The sequence below is a fragment of the Pseudorasbora parva genome, chromosome 15 (genome assembly GCF_024679245.1).
Source record: "Pseudorasbora parva isolate DD20220531a chromosome 15, ASM2467924v1, whole genome shotgun sequence".
Lineage (NCBI taxonomy): Eukaryota > Metazoa > Chordata > Actinopteri > Cypriniformes > Gobionidae > Pseudorasbora > Pseudorasbora parva.
This window is the reverse complement of record NC_090186.1, coordinates 35,409,846-35,434,063: the sequence shown is the minus strand read 5'-3', so window position 1 is coordinate 35,434,063 and position 24,218 is coordinate 35,409,846. Positions and strand designations below refer to the sequence as shown.

At 37.0% G+C, this 24,218-nt stretch overlaps 1 protein-coding gene across 1 annotated transcript in view; it reads right to left on the bottom strand.

Moving 5' to 3' along the window:
- Positions 1–16,565, bottom strand: part of ehd3 (EH-domain containing 3) — a 32,207-nt gene extending 15,642 nt beyond the window's left edge. The window contains exons 1-3 of the mRNA XM_067417903.1: positions 15,829–16,565; positions 11,590–11,766; positions 8,391–8,488 (exon numbers count right to left, since the gene is read on the bottom strand). Of these exons, the coding sequence (XP_067274004.1) occupies positions 8,391–8,488; positions 11,590–11,766; positions 15,829–16,055 (502 nt within the window). The 5' untranslated portion in view covers positions 16,056–16,565. The remainder of the gene's footprint in view (positions 1–8,390; positions 8,489–11,589; positions 11,767–15,828) is intronic.
- Between the last annotated feature and the right edge of the window lie 7,653 nt (positions 16,566–24,218).

Sequence of the window (24,218 nt, the reverse complement as noted above, 5' to 3'; positions counted from 1 at the left end):
ATACAACTGTAGATACGTTGCTTACAGATCGCTCACTCGATCCTTCTAGTGTCTCAAGATCTAGTTTGAACCACTAGCAGTTAGTCAAGGGGCATACAGTCTTACTTTTCGATGTAAAAAAGAAAAAGTAAAAAGTTGTCTAACTTGTGAGACTAGTCTTATAGCGTTTATGCAACCAGACCCAGTTCTTGATTCCCATTCCTTTTAAAAAAAGAGACTGAGAGAAAGTGACCGAGATAACCATTCTAGCAGCACATGCTTAGATCCAGTGTTCAAGCAGGAAGAAGACTACAAGATTAAAGCTGAATGTAGTAATCCAGTTCGGTGTGAAGGTGCCATTAGTCGTCAAGAAACTGCTCGCTCTTATCACTTGCACTCGTGTGAGAGAACACTCCAAATGAATCAATCCACAATTCAATGGAAACTTTAAAAGCTCACAAATAACGTGTTCACTGCAAATCAATAGCTCTCTAAAGCCAGAGCTACACAGACTAGCACACACCAAAGTCATTATCGTTGTATTTAAAAACCAAGAAGAGTCCAGTCTAGTGATGTTATTTTTTTTAACAACAACAGAAATATAATTATTTTGAAAAAGATTTCATTACCCTGAAAAAGACAACTTAGTGTAAACACCGTGGATAAGAAGTCTTGTGCTCATCAAAAACACAGTAAAACAGTAATATAGTAAAATATTATTATATTATAAATAACTTTTCTATTTTAAAATATTTTAAAATGTGACCTATGATACTCAAGAAATACGTATTTTTTTTTTACTATTAAAGCTACACTATACATTTTTATTTTACCTTCCTCAAAACATAAACAAAGGTGTAGATTGATGAGGCAGTGAATTAGCGTGGAATCATGGAACTTTTTGACTAACTATTCTTACAGGTCAGTTTATTTGACAAATTAAAATTGTGAGGAAACACGATGCTGTTCACTTGGTCTGCACTATCTAAACTGCATTTGAAAGTCTTGAAAGTTATAATGTTATTCTGTGTGTTAGTTTGTTGGCTGAATGAGAGCAGTAAGCTACATCAACATTAAAATATATTATAGATAATATTCTAATATTTCATCGTGTTGAGATAACATTGATTTGTTTTATGTATATTTGCTCATCTGTCTAATAAAGCAATGCAAGAATGGCATCTCTGTCAAGATGTTATAAGCTCTCGCCATCTCGAAAACGCCAAGCCACACCTTTTTTTGATTTCTCATTTTGTTCCAAAGTCTGCTTGCCATGGGCCATAATGGTTAAACGAAACTACAAGAGCGCTAGACATTATGCAGTTGTCCACATCTGTTGCCATGTAACGCAGATATGACAGGCGACTTCCTCACACGTCCTGGTTCTTTTGTTAAAATAGCCATTTTTCTCACTATTTACAAATAGTAAATAAGCTGGAGTAAATATGCTGAATATGTTAAGTATTCAACCAAAGCACACTACATTGGTCACTGTATCCCACAATGCAATGTGCCAGATCTTCCTTTTCCATTAAACTATTAACAGTACATTTTTATTGACTCATTATTTGATCGACTAAAAGTTAAGGTTGACCTTTACACAGAACATTTTGTTTTGTTTTCTTGCTGATTCAGAGACGCCAAATGTAATATGACAACATTGTAGCATACTGCTTATTGAGATGATTATCATTGCATAATGCATACCGTTTCACATTATATTTTGAAAAATAGTGCACACACAGTATATGTAAGCACTAGTATTCTAGTGTGCATCTATTTAATGCCTCTATTGGCACAGAAACGTAAGTATGTTTTAGAGAGGCTCAAGTATCAGATGACGGCTAATTTCCCTGTCAAACTTAAGTGTCTACCTTGAAACCTACATTTACTACTTTCTGTGCAAATGTGAGCTGCTAAATATTTGTTCTTTGAAATCATATCTGAAATGACCTTGGGGAGTCCGGCTCTTGGCTCTGGCCTCAGAAACATGAGTGGCTGTAATCCTCTGGCCGTATCAGTTCGGTCTGCGAGGCTCAGTGAGGGAGGGAGTGACTGGGTAAAATAAAAAAAAGTGCTGATGCCAGGAAGCCCAGCGGTAATACTATGGCCTTTCAGCTGCATTGGAGTTTTCTGAATGAGCAATGAGGTAACCATGGTGTTAAATGCTTATTTTTACAACACCATCTGTACAGAAATTCAACTAGAAGTTACTGTAAAGCAACTTTTGTATCACTGAAATGTCACAGCATTTATTGTAGAGACGTACCCAAATGAACATTCTGGGCCGAAACCGAAAATTTAGGATGCACTACAAAACCTAAACTGAAAATAAATAATAAAATCATCATCAATTAATTCATCAAACATTTAAACTGCACATTTTATATCAACTTTTAATAGCCAATTGTTTCTTTGAAAATATATAAACATTTAAAAAACAAACTGTTAAAAACAAACTTGTTTTCATGACAAACATATTTAATTAAATAATGAAGACATCCCTAACAGGTTAAGGAAAAATATAATGAATATGTAATACAGTGGAAATATTTAGCAAAATTCTCATCTCTAGAGTAATTTTTTTTCCATCTAACTATTGAGTTTTAGCTTGCTTGAGGTAAATGTAATTTTAAGTGACATTGTATATCCTACAAGCTGTCTTATTAACATCTTTCCCTCGCTGAAACACTGAGCGATTACATGAGACTGGATTCATTTTGGTAAGCTGTAATGTATATTTCAGCATTCTTTATGCTTATTTCATGCTGTAACTTGTAGTAAAGAGGAAGAGATGCTCGGTTCATGTGCGCTTTATCCATGCTGAACTGAGGAGGCCACAGTGATCTGTCATGCTGTATTAAAGTGTCTCAAAATTACATTCACTAGAATATAGCAATAAATATAAAATAAATCAACAGAATTTTAAAGTGAAGGCTTTGCTTCATATTAAATTTAACAAAGGTTTTTTCAATTAATTGTTGGCAGGTGTGGTACAAAGGTTTAGGGAAGTTGCTCATACTGCACATCAACAGAAAACAGCACAGACTAAAATATTTTAGATTTAAGAAGCTATATCATTACTATTGTAATTCATGTTGTCAATCCAGAGCTAGTGTCCACACAGATGGCATGTTTAAAGGTCCCGTTCTTCTCATGTTTTCGAAGCTTTGATTATGTTAACAGTGTGCAATATAACATGAGTTCATGTTTCACGTGTAAAAAAACACAGTATTTTTCACACAATTTACTTATCTGTATACCGTTGTTTCCTCTGTCCTAATAACGGCCTGATGATTTCCTTGTTCTATGAAGTCTCTCCTTCAGAAATACGTAACGAGTTCTGATTAGGCCAGCGCTTCCCGTGTTGTGATTGGACAGCAGCTTAGCGCACTTTGCCCGGAAAGGTCCCGCCTCTTATCATAACGGGTAGATACGCGTGCTCAATGTTATTGCAAAAATGTCTATATTGCCTTAATAATTTGAGCCGGAATCAGACACGGAGAATATCGAAGAGGATCGATTACAAACTGCTCAGCAAAGACTTTTGCTGGATGTTTCAGAATGGTAAGCTGTCTATTCAGTAGTTTAAACTGATCATTACAAACACCAACAATCGATGGTGTCTGAATGAATTACTACACTTTTATATGCTGAGTTTTTCGGATTAGTTTCAATTACCATCTAACGTTAGTTAACAAAGCTAAACAGCGTTGCACTTTGTGTAATGAGTTACATAAACTGTTAAACGGACCAACTTAAATAATAAAATAAACTTACCGGTTGTGGTCCATAAACAACGCTTTCTCCAGGCAAAGAGGGAACTGCGTCATCTTTTATGAATAATCTTTCTGCGAATCCGGCATTAAACTGATTGAGATTGAGGAAGCAGTCCTCATCAAAATGTGCTGCACATAGTTGTAAATTGTGATTATAATTTTCCGGAACCGAGTTAACCATAAACTGTAGCCATTGATCTCTACGTGCATCGTCCGTGGGAAGGCCAAACAAAGGTGATTTGACTCCGGGATGAAAATAACAGCGTTTCAATGGCATGGCGACAAACACACTCTACAAAAACAACGCTTCCTATTCTCGACCTGCGAGAGCAAAAGGACCCCGCCCCCGAATTTGCATGTTCTTGTGGGCGGAGGGTTCGTCAACAGACGGTTTTAGTTGCGTCATTAAAGCAGGAAGTGCAGAGGTGTAGTCCAAACCGACCGTTCGTAGGCTTTGAAAGGGAACTTCTGTTAAATAAAATATCTCGCTTGGCATTGAACTTTGAGCTTTATAATTTTACAGGTATTATTTATGCTCTAACAGCAACATTACACACTAACTAAAGTTTGAAAGATGGAATTGCAAAGAATGGGACCTTTAACTATTGTAACATCCACATAGTGTGCACAAAATAGTCGCGGAGCAGTCAAAAGGTGCAATTGGAGGACCGCTAATAAAATGTCTGTTTCGATCACTGATTTCGGCCCTCCAAAATCATTCAGCCTAAAAATAGTCCTTTCAGCCAGAAATTGTCAGTAGCCAAAATTTCGGTGCATCATTATATGGAAGTTCGACTATGCATTAATTGTAATGGAAGGTTGAAATTCATATATAGACACACACAATATATATATATATATATATATATATATATATATATATATATATATATATATATATATATATATATATACACACACACAATCACCTAAAGGATTATTAGGAACACCATACTAATACTGTGTTTTGACCCCCTTTTGCCTTCAGAAGTGCCTTAATTTTACGTGGCATTGATTCAACAAGGTGCTGAAAGCATTCTTTAGAAATGTTGGCCCATATTGATAGGATAGCATCTTGCAGTTGATGGAGATTTGTGGGATGCACATCCAGGGCACGAAGCTCCCGTTCCACCACATCCCAAAGATGCTCTATTGGGTTGAGATCTGGTGACTGTGGGGGCCATTTTAGTACAGTGAACTCATTATCATGTTCAAGAAACCAATTTGAAATGATTCAAGCTTTGTGACATGGTGCATTATCCAGCTGGAAGTAGCCATCAGAGGATGGGTACATGGTGGGCATAAAGGGACGGACATGGTCAGAAACAGTGCTCAGGTAGGCTGTGGCATTTAAATGGTGCCCAATTTGCACTAAGGGGCCTAAAGTGTGCCAAGAAAACATCCCCAACACCATACCACCACCACCAGCCTGCACAGTGGTAACAAGGCATGATGGATCTATGTTCAAATTCTGTTTATGCCAAAATCTGAATGTCTCAATAGAAATCGAGATTCATCAGACCATGCAACATTTTTCCAGTCTTCAACTGTCCAATTTTGGTGAGCTCGTACAAATTGTAGCCTCTTTTTCCTATTTGTAGCGGAGATGAGTGGTACCCGGATGGGTCTTCTGCTGTTGTAGCTCATCCGCCTCAAGGTTATGCATGTTGTGGCTTCACAAATGCTTTGCTGCATACCTCGGTTGTAACAAGTGGTTATTTCCGTTTACATTAATGCCTGCAGCTGCGAGCTGAGCTGTGAGTGTGATCTCCCATCCCCCATGCCCACCTCTGGCCAATTTTTTTTACAGATGACGCAAATTGATGATATTTACGTCATCTGAGTAATTTTTCTAGAAATAAAATGCATAAATCTCTCGTCTCAGGGGGATATGAGGGGATGGAGCACGATCATTCGAATATACTCCCGGGTTTCTACTGATAGAAAGCCATATGCTAATTGCTGAAATAACCCTGTAAGAATGTGCATGTAAACACATTCAAAGTATTATTTTCCTCTCTAGGCAGGTATTCTTTTTGGGTTTTTATATATATATATATATATATATATATATATATATATATATATATATATATATATATATATATATATATATATATATATATATATATATATATATATATATATATATGGGCTGTCAAAGTTAACACATTAATAACGCGTTAACGCAAATTAATTTTAACAGCACTAAATTTATTAACGCACATTTTCTGTTTGATCCGTGGCATAGCCCGTAGTTGGAAAAAGTGAGAGCAGTCAGATGCAAAGGATGCAGCAGCAAACATTAATAGGGAAAGAAAACGGTTGACATTAACATTAATATTCTAAACCAAAAGTGCAGTTATTGCCTACATAAGCTACCATATTTTCTGTTTAACTTTTATTAGACTCCAGAAAGAAAAGTGCGTTTTTTCACTGAGCACATTCTTTGCAGTCTGAGCGCGATGCACTGAAGCTCACTCTCGCTCATGTCTGAGGTAAATCATTAACACCATCACCTTACAGTACATGTGTTTTATTGAACTAAATACATTACAATCGGCTAAAACGAATGCACAGGTTACTTCCAGAACAAGCGCACTCCCGAGTCCGTGTTCTTCACACTGTCCACGTGAATCGTGGCCCAGTTCGGCCCGCACACGCAAAATACTAGCAGTTCAATAGGGAATGCGGATCTCTTAAAGGGGCCGCACTATATTCCTACTCGTGGAATATGGACCTCCTCCAGGTATGGTGTGGTTCTGGAGCGCTCACTGGTATACATTACAAATTTTTCATACGAACTGTGCCCTGCTCTGAATTAAACTGCTAGTGTAAAGACTCCCTTTATATTCTTAAAATGAGAAATCACTACTTATTCTTAATTTTTAAGTTTAGGCTTAGGAGACATGAACAATTTCTTAGATAAACATCTATGACCTTTGATGCATCTAGTCTTCATGCTGTATTGATTATTATTGAATAAGTATGGTTTCATTAATAATAAATGTGTATATTTGCATAAAGCATGCATATTTGTCCATACCCATGTTGATTAGAGTATTAAAAACTTAATTTAAACTTAATTTAAGATATATTTACAATTGCTAAAAATGTGCGATTAAATTGCGATTAATCGCGAGTTAACTCATGACAATCATGCGATTAATCACAATTAAATATTTTAATCGATTGAGAGCCCTAATATATATGTATATATGTGTGATGTTCTGTATTTCGATCACGGCTTTAAAATGGTATGAGAAAACGTTTTACTAATGTTTATCCACCATATTACCTTTTATTTAAACCTAAATAAGAAAGCCATTGTCAGTTCGTCTGTCAGTTGGCAGGCAGTTTTGGTCGCTTTATTAAAAGTTGTTGCTGTGTGCAGTGTGTAAAGGAAAATAAAACTAGTTTTACCCTTCTGCTGACTAGTGTTGTGCCTCTCCCAGCTCATCTACATACACATAGATGATTCGACTATCAGTCGACCCTAGAGATATATATAATATATATATAATTTCACTTTTGGTGCAAAATCTATTTGTTTGTCCATTGTGTTTAACAAAAATGTTTCACACCAGACCACACACTATTGACTTTTGTATCTGTCCTTATTGTTTACAAGCCAAAGAACACCACCCTTCTTGATAAAACCTGATCTTGCCATGTTCTAAGACTTACAACACATCACAATTAAAAACAGATTGAAACTTCAGTTACACAATACACCATCACATGCTGTTACTTTTCATGAAAAAAAGATCATGAAGACAAATACTGAAAAAAATTCAATAATAAAGTCTTGTGGTTAGAATTCCCAAAGTAAAATCTTTTTCAGTTGACGCCACAGGGAATGAGCACTTGTATTCAAATTTGAAATTTGCGATCACTTGATATCCTGTTGCACTATGAAAAGTAAGACTGGTATAACCAAACAAAACAATGCTAATCTAGGTATGCTAATGTATAAAATGAGTTACTTTATAACTTCAACCCTTAATATTTAATTATTTCCTGCAAAATATTAGACATTAAATGTAGAAACCCAAACAGGACCAACATGTATAATGAAATAAATGTTAGGCAAATCCTACTACTTAATTAGATTTGAGACATTTTGGGGAAGCCAAGAAGAAACTGCTTATGCATCTCACATTATGGCCACTGCAGTTCAAAGGTTTGGAGTCAGTATGATTCTTTTTAAAACCTTATATTCAGCAAGGACACAGTACATTGGTCTAAAAACTTTTACATTGTTACAAAAGATTTCTATTTCAAATGAATGCTGTACTTTTGAACATTCCATTCATCAAAGAATACTGAAAAAAATGTGTCACTGTTTCCATAAAAATATTAAGCAACCTACTTTTAACATGGATAATAATAGGACATATTTCTTGAGCATCAAATCAGCATATTAGAATAATTTTGTAAGGGATCATGACGCCACCATCACAATGTTTTGTTATACTGTTTTTTTTTAAATTCAAATAAATGCAGCCTTGGTGACTATAAGAGACTTCTTTCAAAAACATTAAAAAGCATACCGACCCCAAACTTTTGAACAGTAGTGTATATACAATGGTTCCTGCAAATGTGCGTTTATGTATTTTGGATGTCGGTTACCTCTGCTGATCCTTTGTTTCTCTCCGCTCAGGATTCCTGGAGTGTCAATCACACTGATGCTCTCCAGAACAGGATTGGGCAGCTGGGCACACACAAACCTGAAGGCCAACCCAAACAAACAGGGGTCACACTCAAGGACACTGCCAACTTACTTCATCCCACTTTCTACACTTTTAAGCTTCTTTCTTGATTTGAGCTTTAAAGTGAAAATATACATGCGTCACTGGAGTAAAACAAGCTCTCTACTAAAAAGTCCTAAATATCCAAAACTGGGAAATAGCAGTAAGTCTGTGAAGTTGAGTGCCATAAAATCATTATTTTGTTTCGATCTATGCCTGTAGTTTGACCAAGGTGAAACATAAAAAGCAAGAAAGACTTAACATTTATATAGCCTGAGAAAAAATGTCTGCCCTGAGATGCTTTAAAAACTAGCCAAAATGTTGTGCATGGCTTTTGTGGCTTATAGTGTGTGTGAACTAGGCCCAGAAAGAGTGTGTCATGTTTTGGAGTGAATCGCTAAGGTCCTCTGGCAAGAGAAACTTTTTCCTAACATCATTTACTCTTCTTTTGACAGTTTCTATTAAAACATGTTGGACACAAACAACTCAAGAGCACATTCTAACATGTGCATTTACAGAACATCTGGCACCAGACCACACACTAGTACAAAATACCAAGTGGTTTAGGCCAAATATGAATGTTTTAAGCAGGAGAGTGTTTTTCTAATATGAGAAAATACTCAAAATAACAAAAAGATCTAATTACAAAATAACCATATTTGTAGCTGCCTTGCTTGTATGGAGTAGTTTGCACGGTGTACACTGAGCTTCTGCTATTTGTGCATTAATAAAGTGTATACATATCTAAAAATATATCTGAAAACCAGGGCAGTTGTCTCAAGCATTTCAAATTACATAATCCCCCAGCCAAAAAGAGTGCATGACAAGTAATACCTCATGAGCATGTTTACAACCTCCTTGCATAAAAAGTGTGAAGAGAACATTTATTTGCAGAAAAAGAACATTAACATTACATTGCAGATGTTAAAGAGGAGTTCCATCCAAAAAGGAAAATTCTGTAGCCATTTACCCAACCTCATGTTGTTCCTTTCTTCTGTGGAACACAAAGAAGATATTTTTGTCTTACGGGCTTGGACTGACATGAGGGTGCCTAAACGATGTCAGTACTTTCATTTATGGGTAAACTATTCGTTAAAGTCTGTGTTGCAAGTCTTCTGACAGAATTGCATGAGACCATTTCAAAAATATGCAAGCTTTGCGATTGCAAAAGACAAAGAGACAATTTTCTCAAGTGTTTTTCTGCTGATTTGCACAACAAGCAGCGCAGCCTGCCAAACCCTCAGACTACTACGTGGAGCACAGACCACCTGCACAAATAATCACGATGGTATGCGATTGCATCCTTAGGGATGTTTCATAAAGGACTGCCTGCCACTCTATGCACACTTTGATTGTTGTGTAATTTTCAAACTGTGAATGACAGCCTGCTTAATGTGTTGGTGAGCTTGATGGTATGATTTGTCTGTGGCTTAATCATGTGACGGGAGGTCAGTGGATCAGACAGCATGAGGAAACTCGATCAAGAGAAGGAATGAGGCACCAGCCCCCTCTGTGATGTCACGAGTCAGGAAGACTGTTACTTTTGCCAAAAATATTTAGTTGAAGATAAGAGCATTTATGACCAGTGTCCATTGGAGGTCTTGAAACACTCCAGACACATGGTTTCCACAAATGGTGACAGACACATCAGAATTCTAATGTCCTTGCGTTATTCAACCTGAGGGTGGCGCTCTAATGATGACTGACAGACTTTGGTACACATGAAAAAAATGCCATCTTAGAATTGCATAAAGGTATTTATTGTGTCAAATGTTGTTTAATCCACATAGGAAGGAACTGACATGCCAACTAGTTCCTACCCTGATGCAGACAAACAGTCTGGGGCGGACTGATATTGTATTGGTTTGGAGCGAGGTTACATAAGGTGTGTTTACCTAACATGAAAATAAGCAGGGTAGCCAGAAATCTGCCCCAATGGCTCTCTATGTGAGTGCGCTGCGGTTCCATTTTTTTTCACAACTGATTTACACCACACACTGTATAAAGCAATGGATGTAGTGTCTGGGACGTCACCCATAGGTTTGTGAAAAGCATTTTTGAAACCCAACGTGAGCAGATCCGGCTGTCGCCATCTTGGCACCATGTCACTGTGCATCACTGCGGATAACGGAAAATGGGCAGAGACATGGGTGGATTAACAGCGCCAGTTGGACAGCAGCGCCAATCCACCTGTCACCTTAATTATGCAGAACTTTAAAGGGTTACTTCAGCGATAAGCATATGGCTTTCTATAAGTAGAAACCCTGGAATATATTCGAATGATTGTGCTCCCCCATTTTAATCTGGAAAAATTACTCCGGTGACGCAAATTGACGATATTTGCGTCATCGGTAAATTTTTTGGCCAAGGGCTTAAGACTAAAGCCAGCAGAGGGAGCCATTTCTGCATGTTTTCAACTCGCACATGGGGAGTGGGATCGCACTCACAGTTCAGCTCGCAGCTGCAGGCATTCATGTAAACGGTGCGGTCGGCGGAGCAAAGTGCTTTGTGTTTTAACTTCTCAAATGAATTCCGATTAAAAGTTAAGCTTCCAAAGGCATGAACTGAAAATGGGCCAGACTGAACACGCGCTGAGAACTACTACTGCGAGCACGGATGCGTTTACCTCAGCTCTCATCATGAGAGCTCTTACCTCAGCTCATTCACGATGAGTGTAATCTTACTCCTGCTGCGTTTGTGACTTTCATTCAGCGGCTAAATATATATACATATATATATATACACATTTTATAAAATGTACATTTTCATTAACAGTACCCAATTTAAATAAAAAAATTACTAATTAGTTACTTATGACACTAAAAAACAATAATAAAAAGTGTCAAAACTGAGAAATTGTGACTTGAATCTAACGTAGTTTGATTAATTCCCTCTCCATATTTAATTTTGTATATTTTAAAATGCTGAAATCAATTGTTAATTTACTTAATTGTTCAAGATTTTTTGTATTATATGTTTTTTACACAGAACATTTCAACCCCCCCCCCCCCCCCCCCCCATTACCACATGCTCATTTAAATAAACACGAGAACTAAAATAAAAGATTGTTTTAATCACACCTGTTCAGGAAGGCATTGCCAAAGGCATTGAGTTTCCGAAAAGGTTTTTTGGGATCCACAACCAGTGCATTTCCTGGTATTAGTCCTTCCATGTCGCCATGCATCACTGCTATGAAGGAGTCGGTTGTGGGTTCTGGACCAATCCGCATACCAGGGAAGTCCTGCTCCAGGAGATATCTATAAAAAGACATTCATTTAGATTAAAACACTTCTAATGAAACATTATCATGTGAAAAATAAATATGACAACTATGTTGCTGATTCGAGACAGTTATGGTTAATTAAGTTTTCAAATAACAATATAATTTGATTGCAAATCGAAAAATTTTTTTTTTTTTACTTAAAAACAGTGCAGAATCTTAAATATTAAGTATATATGCATTTTAGGTGATACATTTTCTTTAAAAAATTTCAAAATTCGAAAACTTGGATTACTTCCATGTTTAAACGGGGGCAAAAAATGTGTTCTCAGGCTTGGGACCTATAATGGACACCTCATGTAAGACCATGTTCACATGAATCAGATGATTTCTGCTGCCGTTAAAGGAATACTGCTAAGATCAAACTCAAATAAAGAATGTGAGTTTGCTAAGATAATGTTTATTCTTCTCAGCACAGAGTCATTCAAACAATCCCTGCTGTGGACATGTGACGGCATCGGGACTGTTTGGATTACAGTTCAGGTCAAAATGACAGTTTGAGGAACTACAGGACACTTGGCCTCAGCTGAGAGCTTATTAGCTGCAGTTTATGCCAGTAACACAAGAGTGTAAACTGAACACTGGCGTCATTTGGATGTTTTGCCAAGGCCGGTCCATCTAATACAGAGGAAGTTATCTATTGCTTTTCTGTAACCCTGTAAAATAAAAAAACAAACAAAATTAAATCAAATCTGTCCCCGGCTCACAATATATGAATACTTTTATTCAGCAAGGATGCATTCATTTGATCAAAAATATTAAAGCGATAGATCACCCCAAATTTTTTATTCTGTCATTAATTACTCTCATGTTATTCAAAACCCATAAGACTTTCACTCATCTTCAGAACACAAATGAAGATCTTTTTGATGAAATCTGTGAGCTTGCGGTCCCTCCATTGACAGCTACACAATTACCACTTTGATGCTTCAAACTTCATAAAGAGAACCATGAATTGAGTGGTTTAGTCAAAACTTTCTGAAGAGACACAATCATTTTACATGATGAACAGACTGAATTTAGGCTTTTATTCACATATAAACAATCATCAACTCGCATATCACTTGTGGTAAACAGAAGCTCAAGCATGTTTGCTTGATGTGTGAGAACCGATGAGGTTCATTCTTGTGTTATGCACCATGATTGAGCTTCCGCAAAAACCAATGAGATCTTCATTTGTGTTCCAAAGATGAACAAAAGTCTTATGGGTTGGGAATGACATGTGGGTGAGTAATTAATGACAGAATCTTTGTTCTTAGATGAACTAACCCTTTAATGTGCACAACTGATACTAATAATAATAATACATGTTTCTTGTGCTCCAAATCAGCATATTAGAATCATTTCTGAAGGAACATGTGGCACTGAAGACTAGAGTAATGATGCTGAAAATGTAGATTTGTCAGCCTTTTACAAAACAGTTATTTTTAAGTTAGAATAATATTTGCCAATATTAGTGTTTTTGAGCTTTAGATTAAAAAATATATATTGCCTAAACTTTTGGTAGTGTACACGCACTGATCCACACCTGTTATTTTAGGTTACATATGGTGCTCAAAGAAAAACTGTTTCCACGGTTCAAAAAGTTATACCACTTTATTGATTACTTGCTAATCTATCCGTTTGTCCACTGACATACAAAGAGCCAGGAACAACAGTGATGGATGTAGGGATGAAATGACATGTTTGAGCACTTGAACCGGTCAGCAAAGACTGCTCCCTCATATAACTGTGTAAAATGGTTGTTCAAATGTTTACATTTTAAATTGTAATGTTGTCATTGACATTTTAATTTGAAAATATAAAATATTCAGATAAAGATTTGATCTCCTGCTCTATACATCACAATGTATATTCAAACCATTAAAACAGTAAAACTTCACTTTAAATATTTGTGCATTATCTAATGAACATTCATGAGCTAGACCTTTACAATTTTGTGATGTCAAAACCAGGCCACCACTTTAAACAAAAAACTAAATGCGAAGTTGAATCAGAGCACCACTTTTGAATTATGCAACCATGTTGAAAAGATTCAATGTTAAGCATGAAACTTCTCATGACATTATAATGAAGTGTTTCATGGGCTCTCACACATACAGGAAACATATAGAGAGAGTTGAGCTTATTTTCTTTCTTAGTTGTGTGCAGTCAGCAGAACAGACACTGTGTCTACTGAGGCTCTCACGACCCTTATGAATAATGCACAGGAGGAAAGAGAGCCAGAGCCAAATGAGAAGGCACATTTGTTACTGCTAGAGCAGGACAATACCTCACATTTAAGGCTCACCTCGAGTACAAACATGGCCCAGTTATCCAAAAGCAATCCCAGATAATGTTATTACAATTAACTACAGTCAATGACGTGACATTTTATGAAACAGAAAATACATACACTGACATTCGGAAGTTTAAGAGGTTGGGGTTATGCTTTTGAAAGGAGTTTATGGTCAGCATAACAAGGCTGCATTTATTTAATAGAAATTACAGTAAAACAGTAATAGTTTGATTTAGATATTATTATTACAATGTAAAATAACTGTTTTCTATTTGAATACATTTAAAAATGGATTTATTCCTTATTACGGCAGTCTTCAGTGACACATGATTCTTCAGAAATCTTTCTAATATGCTGATTTGGCATTTAAGAAACATTTATTATTCAAAAGTTGTGCACCTTAATATTTTTGTGGAAACCGTAATACGTTTGTTTAGAATTTTTAGATGATTAGAAATTTCAAAAGAGCAGCATTTATTTGATTTTTTTGTAACATTGCAAAAGTGTATGCTGTTACTTTGAATTAATTTTTTAATGCATTTTTGCTGAATAAATGTTTTTTTTTTTTACGGACCCTAATTTTGAATAGTAGTATAATTTACAGTTTAAAGAACATTTAATTCAAATACATTTTTAGCATTATAAAATTGTTAAAATTCTACAACTTGCTGATGAATTCAGAATGTTTCCATAGACCTACAACAAGGTTCAAATAACTTACCATCACACTTACAAATCACTAACGTTAAGCTATTTAACTTATCAGTCAGAAATAATCTTAAATGTTGGAATGAGTACGATTTTTTAAAATGGATAATTGGTATGTCTCCATTCACATTCACATCTCTTAACTTGTCTACTCTGGAACCTATTAGTGACAACGAGTTACTATGGCAATGCTTGAGTCATTGGAAGTGTCTCTTGTTGCCTGGTGATCTTTAGTAGTTTTTTACCTTTCATTTTGGACCCGAAAGCCTTAAATAACCCTGTAGACAAGCATCACCACAGCAGCGACATTGTGTCACACAGATACATCTTAGAGCTGGAGCCAGGCCTGTTCTGTTTACAGGTTAACCGTCTTGACAGCTAAAATTATAGTACTATGTTAAACTTTGTTTAGCATGTAACATCAAGATCTGTATTCAATGTTTACACAGACATGTTGACATGTAAACAGGTGAATGATAAATCTGTATCACTGAAGTCATTAAATATTGTAGCTTTTAGGATTGTGAGGAATCTCACATGGAACTGTAAAAACTGGTTTTGGATGTTGCAAATGGGATTGCGACAGTTATTCAAAAATATACAAAATATTGAAAAGGTGGTGTTTAAGATGACTATTTTAATAAATCATAAATGAGGGAATATTGACTGATTTTTCTGAAATGTTCTGTTGCAAGCTCTCAGTCCTGAATAAATATTTCTTCAAAAAAAAAAATGTGTGTGACAAAATATTACATGTATCCAGTTAAATAATATATTATTAGAATATATTCTCATTAATAACCTGCATAAAAAATTACATTAAACACTCCTTAAAACAGCATTATTTCATGTACATTAAGATAGAAATGAAAAACAACGTATTAATATACATCCATTACATCTTATTCATGTACTCACAATATAATGTTTATGCATGAATTACTTATTCATAAAATATTTATGAAGTGCTTGATTATAAAGTTTTCTGACTGACGTTTCTAAGTTCTAAGGGCACAAGCACCTGTTCAGCAGGAGCCAAAACTCACATCATACCTTATAAAGCTGGTTTTGCCAGTGGAATATTGTCCCACCAGGAGAACCATGGGTTTATTGTCAAAATCGGCATCCTCCAAAGCGGGTGAATGAAACTCGTGGAATTTGTAGTGCTCCTCCAGTGGAAGCAGTTTGGTTTTGTAGAGCTTCTTGAGTCCTTCACTGACAGTCTGGAAGACTTCTGGATCTTTCTTCCTCCTGTCATCGGTTCCCAACCAGCTGAACATGATGCAAATCGAGGATAGGGAACCTTTACACGGTTATTTCTGTTTTTCTTGGACAATTACTTCACAATATGCACCAACTAGCAGTATTAAACTGAATTACTTTTTTTTCTGACGTAGCTGTATTTAGGAGTCCATTGAAAAGGTACCCTCGTCTCTAGGCCACTCACGACACAAATGCACAAGAGACTAGACCATAATTAAAAAATATGATGCATTACATAATATTCTGCGTATGTCACGGTCTAAAACATAGCCAAACAGGCAGCCTTTCATTCAGGCTTTGTTGGAATAAAAGCGCGCGCCGCTAGATGCAAGAATGTAACACTCAACGACCGCAAGAGACACAATGTTGGAAATATGAAAGAAAAAAGAAAACGAGCGCGAAATCCTGCAGCAGTGCAGATTCACTCACGATGACAGGCGTACTCGGGCTTTCCACTGCAGCAGATTTAAATGCCAGTGCGCCTGGAGAAACCCGACACTGGAGGAAATGCCCCACTGCTGGCAAAGCCCCACCCAGAGCAGAGGAGCTCAGTCAGGGATGCAGCGCCATGGTAGGGGATGGTGATGGTTGGTACTGCTGGTGATTTCCTTTTTAAAAGAGAATTGTATTTACACCATTTAAATGAAATTCAAGGATATAATTAATATAATATAATATAATATAATATAATATAATATAATATAATATAATATAATATAATATAATATAATATAATATAATATAATATAATATAATATAATAATGTATTTTTTGCCGCTAGGGGTCGCTACCTTTAAAACAACGACAAAGGTGTAGATTGATGACGCAGTGAATGAGCGTGGAACTTGTTTATGGATCATAAAAAATGGAGTGAATGCATGTTTTTAACGCGATTACTTGTAATATTAGTATAATATTCTAACATTTGATGGTATTGATTAGTTTCATGTACATTTATTCATCTGTCTAATAAAGCACATGCAAGAATCTCTATTAGTCGAATCTCTCGCCTTCTTGAAAATGCCACACCGATACTCATCCTCGTTTGATTTATCATTTTGTTCCAAAGAATGCTTGCCATGGGCCATGTTTGAACAAAACTATAACAGCGTGCCGCTAGAAGTTATGCAGTTGTCATGGTTTCTACATAGTGTCCGTAACGTCACCCATAGGATTCCGATAACCCGTTCTAAAGCTTAAAGTAGGGGCGAGCTGGGCGTTGCCATCTTGTGAATGCGGCATCGTGTGTCACTCCCGGATAAAAGAAAATGGGCAAAAAGGCAGGATGTGGGCTGAGCTTAGGTGACGCAGTGACTATAGACAAAATTCACCCCCCACACAGTTGTCATGAAGGGCAAAATTAGCCGTATAGGTCAAAATTGTTCTGTTTTTGTTTTTGTTTTTTACACAACATGTAAAGTTGGGAATTTTAACATGGGGCTCAATGAGATTCTGCTCCCTTCTGGAGCCTGTCCCTAGTGGCCAGTTGATGAATTGCAGTTTACATTACTTCCGTATTGGCTTCAAGAGAGATTTGCCGCTGGAGGTTTGGAGGTTGCCGCTTGTTTCTACGGCAGTAAAATCGGAAACCAAGGATAATGTGGATATGACGCTATTGATAGGCAACTACCTTACACGTCCTGGTTCCTTGATTAAAGTCAATGTTTTCTCGCGATTTACAAATAGTTGGAAACATTTGGGGTATTGTAAGTACTCAACTGAACAAAATATATAACACTGGCCTAGTGGCAGTAACGGGGTGACACCAAAAGAGTCAATTCCCTGACTCCCTGACTCCCTGATTCCCTGACACCCTGACAGAGTTGGAGTCGACTCCAGCACAGGAATCGACTCCGTTTCAACTCTGTTGCTCTCTCTGAAATCGCTAACTTGTTTACTGATTCTCTAATCCCTATATAGTTCATGGCAGTTGAGTGTACTATAAGCAAGGAGAGAATGAATATGAAGCGAGGAAATCAGAGACTGATAGGCTACACCGTGTCATTATTAAAAAGGGAAGATGTGTTCGGAGTTTTGCCGACCAGATACGGCGAATGTTTAATCTATCAACAAGCTCTGTTTCACCTTCGTTGCTCTGGTTGGTTGTAGCACTATCCTATCGCGTACAGAGGAAGTTTGAAAGACAACCGTTTATCCAGGGTATTCTCACAAAAATGCGTATAAATAGTACGAGTGTGCAATGTCGTGGAATATATACGCCAAAACTCATTTTGGCGTGTCTATGGCACGCTGTTTTTCGCGTGCATATGATACGCATTTTATGGCATATTATACATACGAACCCCCCACCCCACCACCCTAAACCTACCCAAGCGCGTGTCATATATACGCCCCACCACCCTAAACCTACCCAAGCGCGTGTCATATATACGCCATAAAGTGCGTATCATATGCACGCGAAAAACAGCGTATCATATGCACGCCAAAATGAGTTTTGGCGTATACATTCCACGACATTGCACACTCGTACTATTTATACGCATTTATGTGTGATCGGGTTGGTTTATCCCGCCCCTCAGATTGAGCCCTGTCAATGGTGAGTTTCGAGACCAAACATCTTGATGTGGGTCTGGCTTCTCAGGCTATAGTGTGCATACACTTGCATACGCTCTCGGACTAAATATTAAATATCTTAAACTGTGTTCCGAAGATGAAGGTCTTATGGTGTGGAACGACATTAGGATGAGTCATTAATGACATAAATGTCATTTTTGGGTGAACTAACCCTTTAAGGTAAACCAAGCGTGGTTGGAAATGTTCACCTAGTGGTAACCTAGTTGTAGAGTAACAAACTTGATAATGAAGCATGCAGTATTTTAAACAGGTTATAGAAGAAATTGCTGTTCTCCAAACCGGTAAAATCTTTTTGCTTTAGATCCGTAGACCCAAAAAGTCAATGTTGACAAACAAAGAATTTGTTAACCACGCACTGAATGAGATCCAGACTGGAGAAAGTCTAGCAAAACTATTTTATTTTAAAAAAGTGTACAGTGGAAAGTGCAAGTAAATTAAAAACTAGAAAAGCACAAGCTTAAGTTTCAGCACATTGCTTTCTTCAGTGCTCACCTATAATATAACAGGTTATTATATACATATATCATAAGCCTATATTATATTGTTGTCAGGGTTATGCTTCATTGTTTTAATTTACGTGTGCTTATGTTTCTTCTGTTTCCTGTTTAGTCTTGTTAATACCCTTGTTAGTTTCCTTGGTTTCTAATTAATTACACCGGTGTCTTATTTAGAACACCTTGTTTGCTTCACTGTCAATTATTGTCTTTACTTTGAGTGTTTGTGCTATTTGGTACTGCTGCCTCTTGAATTATGGTTTAATAATTAAAGAATTAAAGATTTTCAATTAGTACTTCTTTGTGTGTGTTGACTAGAACAAACCAAGATCGTGACAGAATAACTGAACCTCAATATTACCTCTCGATATGGACTAGTAAACGCAGAACGGTCGCATGCTGGTTGAACTTGTAGAGGACATCCTGAGCTCTATAATGAGGTACGCTGGGACGATGAAACCCTTAAACAGCTTTTCTAGAGTGAAATGCATGATACTGCTGATGAGGAACAATCCCCATCCCTTCTTTGAGTTTGTGGAGTATGCCTTGTGGATTTATGGATCCTCTCTCACTGTGGAAGTCGTAAAAGACGACACCATCAGCTCCGACTCCCCATGTCCTTCAACATCTTTAGCTGCCATCTCTCTGCCCCGCTCTAGATAATATACATTGTACCAGCCCGGACATCCAGAGAGATTCTCTGCCACAGACCCAGAGCCAGACCACAAGCTCAGGGTCCATCCCAGAGCCAAAGTTCAAACTCTCACCACCTTTAAAATTTTCTTCCCATCAACCTGCCTCTGGTAACTTTCTGGATGATCAGGTCCCATCCGATATCCTGCCTGTTCTCTCTACTGACTCCATCCACTTCCCTGGACTCACATGCTATTCTGGTACCACACAGCTCCTTGGCTCCACGCTCACCACTGGCTTCCTGCAACTCTCTGTCTCTGCCTTGGCTTCTCCATCACTCTGCTGTGAGGCAGATCCCCGTCTGCACCATTGGCCTCCAGTCCCCATTCTCCACCTTGACCTGTCAGCCTTGGACTGCGCTCATTCAGCTCTACAGCGATCAGCAATCACTCAGGCTCCACCAGGCTCCCTATGTCACACCGGCAGCACCTTGGTCAATCAACCCCCTGCTTGTGCTTGGTCACCCTGCACCCTGCTTGGTGCATCGTTCCCTTCGCTTCCACCTTGATCCTTCCTCCGGCATCATCCTGTTCTGCCAGGCTCCTGCCTCTGCCTCATTCACTTGAACCAACGACATTATCTTGTTCCTCCAGGCATGCCATGTCGCCCACCATGTCCTGCTCCACTGCCCAGGAAATCCATCAGGTCTCCACCTTGGCTCCTCAATCCGTCCACCTCCAAGAACCTCATCAGATTTAATTGTGTTTCATTCATGCTAAGTTATATATATATATATATATATATATATATATATATATATATATATATATATATATATATATATATATATATATATATATATATATATATATATATATATCCTGTTTTGTTCAGTTTACTGTTGTCTTTACTTTGAGAGTGTTTATGCCTGAGTATTCACCTATGATCTTCTGCGTTCTGGTTTGATTATTAAGGCATTATGAATTCCTGCTTTTTCATTCGTGTTGACAAGAAAACACCAATAATGTGACAATTATAAATGCCTATAGGCCTAATGGCATGTTCAGTTTAGTGTTGATTAAAATAACTTCAAGAAAGACCAGAACATGGGCCCAAAGAATGTAGTGAAGCATGACAGAACAAATTAAATAGATATTAAATAAATTAAACAGAAAAGATAAGCCTGCAGGCAATATTCAGCATAGTGAGGGTAGCACATACTTCAGAGGAATGTTGATGATTCTGTTAATATTTTTTATACTAAAATTATGTTTTCAAAATGAAGAAAGCCAATGGAAACTAATTTTGGTCACCATAAACTCATTCAATCAACAGGAAATGCCATTTTTAAATGTTTTTAAATGCCAGTAGCCTATGCTCATTTTAAACGAGTACAAATAAAACACACCACTAGACGGTGCAATAAGACAACGAAACACTAACCTGGAAAGCCCATTAAAGGTAATTGTAGACATTTGTACAAAAACAGAAAAACACTCGTGAACACTCTCTGTCCAGTTCATAAAGCTGTGGATGAATATGCTGATCTAATGCAACAGCAAAAGTAAGCGAAAATACATTACTTGCGTCAAACGTCATAGACTGGAAATTTCAATACACTAACATTTACAAAGTAAATAAAAAGGGTGGAAGGTGACTATAAAGGTGACTGTTTGCTTTTTACCACTAGATGTCTCTCTCCGTCACACAAACGGAGTTGGTCTTTCATTTAAGTTTATTTGAGTCTAGGACAAAAACATAGGATTAGGGAGATACAAATGAAAACAAACGGCTGCTGCTGTAAATAGATCATATTATTATTAAATTCTTGTGAGTTAAAAGACAGAGTCAAATAATAGATGTAATAAGCAGTGAAGTAGTTTCGTCATGTAATAGAGAGCAGAAACAAGTTCCTCTCCTTTGTATTATTGATGAAAGGAACATGGAAGCAAACAACCATGACACGTTTTCCTAGATGAGGGGCTGCATTTTTATAATTGAAAAAGGAAGATAGCTAATTAAAACTAGGCTATTTAATATTCAGGACCTGTATTGTATCCCACTGTTGTCCTTGTTAGTGGCTGATGAAGCACAGCAGATATGAAGACACATTTCTGCTAAGCTCTGTTTCATGTGAATGAAGGCCTGAAGCTGTTCATTTTGCTCTCTGAATCCCCATTACAATGGCCAAAACAGTCCAAAACTGTCCAAACAGTCGTTTGCCTAATGGATGATTAAAGCAAAATAAGTAACCTGTTACATATAGATGCACAGAATAAGAAGACCTTCAGCACTGTGAATGTGTCTAAATTCAGCAGGAATGTGCAGTGTATCAAAGCTATACAAGTATCAAAGACACACCAAAATTAAAAATCTGTCTTCATTTACTCACCTGTAACCTGTACAATTACCTTCTTACGTGAAACACAAAAAAAAATTGTATTTATATAGTTTTGGTGACCAAAACCATGCATTGAATGAACAAATTACCCCACACATTTTTTAAAATATATATTTTTATGTTCCACGGAAGAAAGAAAGTCATAAATGTTTGAAATTAGATGAGGGTGAGTAAATTATTTTTTTTGGTAAACTCTCTTTAATAACATCCACAGTTTTATTTTTTTTAAATATATTTTTTTATTTTACTCTAAAACCTTGTTTCTTCTGTGAAACAAAAGGAGGCATCTTCCAAAATTTCAAAAATCATACATTTATTTTGCAGCAGTGACCGGATTTGCCTATTCTCCATCATATTGACTCACACAATAAATATACATGTACATAAAATATTAATTTGAGATGAAAATATTTGATTTCCCTTTATAGACCAATTATCTTAAAAATAATCTGTTACAACGTGTACTGGCAACAGGATAAATGCTGTAGCAATATTACAGTCATATTCATGCTGAAAACTGATTGTTGTGAAAATGACACTAGATGGAGCTGCATTTGTATGAAACAAGAAAGTGAGTGTTTTTGCGGTGTGATCTGAGAGAAAGTAGAACCGGTTTACATTACCGAGGTGATCAGAGTGATATGCAGCCCAGTGTTACCATGGACTACATCAAGAATTAGGAAATTGTGGAATGCCTCAATTGACCAATCAGAATCAAGAACTCTAGGGCGCCACGTTATAATGGATGAAATAACATAATTGTAATTTTTGGGTGAACTATTCATTTAATGCAGCCATAATCTTTACAGAAGCCATTGGAATGTATCTCAACTGAAACCGCAGAAGGTGTTTGAGTAATTTTAAGGGAACAATGAAAGGAGACAGACTCATAAAGTGGCAGAGAGAGGTGGATACCTAGGGAGTGCAATGCTTCATCTGTCTTAAGGACTAAATCTCTAGGGCAGCTCGTGCAGACTTGATTTATAATGTGTCATACATCTTGATGAGTTTGCCAGGCATAGCATCTAGCGTTTGTTTGTGTGATTCTGTCACTTTGGGGGAGCCCACGAGGCTATGCAAACCTGCTAGTGCCAATTCACTCTTGAATTATCTGGGCAGATTTGTATATAGTGGTATCACAAATAGAGCTTACATAAATTCAAAAATCTGCCATCCTGCATTTATCTTTTTGTGACTTTGTCACAAGTCCAATTTCCTAACAGTTCGTGGTTGTGTATCATTACTGGAGTGATAGGGAAAAAACATATTTTTCTCTCGCTCTCTCTGCTTGAGCCGAGATGTGGGCTGGCGGCTCATTCTGAGCATTTAACAGTTTGAGTGGCTCCACAAGGATCCAATTATATACACATATTAAGCCATACAGCAGAGTGTTTAATAGCATAAACGCCAAGGCATATATTTCAATCCTGTTAAAATTATGTCTTATTTACCATATCAGATGTTGGGGGTTTTGCGGCTAGCTCTGGATAATCCAGTTTGAAAAGAAATATCACAGATCTCTTTACAGTAATTTTTAAATTGTTGCTTCTAGACAGCATTCACAGTCAGCAGAATATACTAACTAAAAGAAGACTTGAAACACCCCAGTCATTGTTTCAGATGAGACATCAGCAGTGTCTCAAACTGTGCAGATTTGCCAAGATGTTGAATTATGCAATGAAAAATCAGCAAGCTCAACATGAACTAAAACATTTTCTCTTGGCGGACTACATCTGCTACGCTGCTGCTGTTGATTATTACTGCTGCAAGTATAGACTTACTATTGCTAACAGATACACAGACACAGCTGTGAGCATGTAAGATATGCTGCTTCTGCTGCATAAATATATATAAGTTAATCCCGTAGCAGATCTATAGGCAAGTGGAGCTGGGGAAGGTGGGCGGTTTCAGAGGAACTCTGATTTAGCGCTTTGCAGGACTGGCTTACAGCAAAAAAAATTAATTTGTAGTCTCTTTGGCTGCAGGGTCAACACCGACCAATCAGATCGTGCCATGCAGTAATGATCTGATTGCTTAAAGTCTGTTTCCTCTAGAGT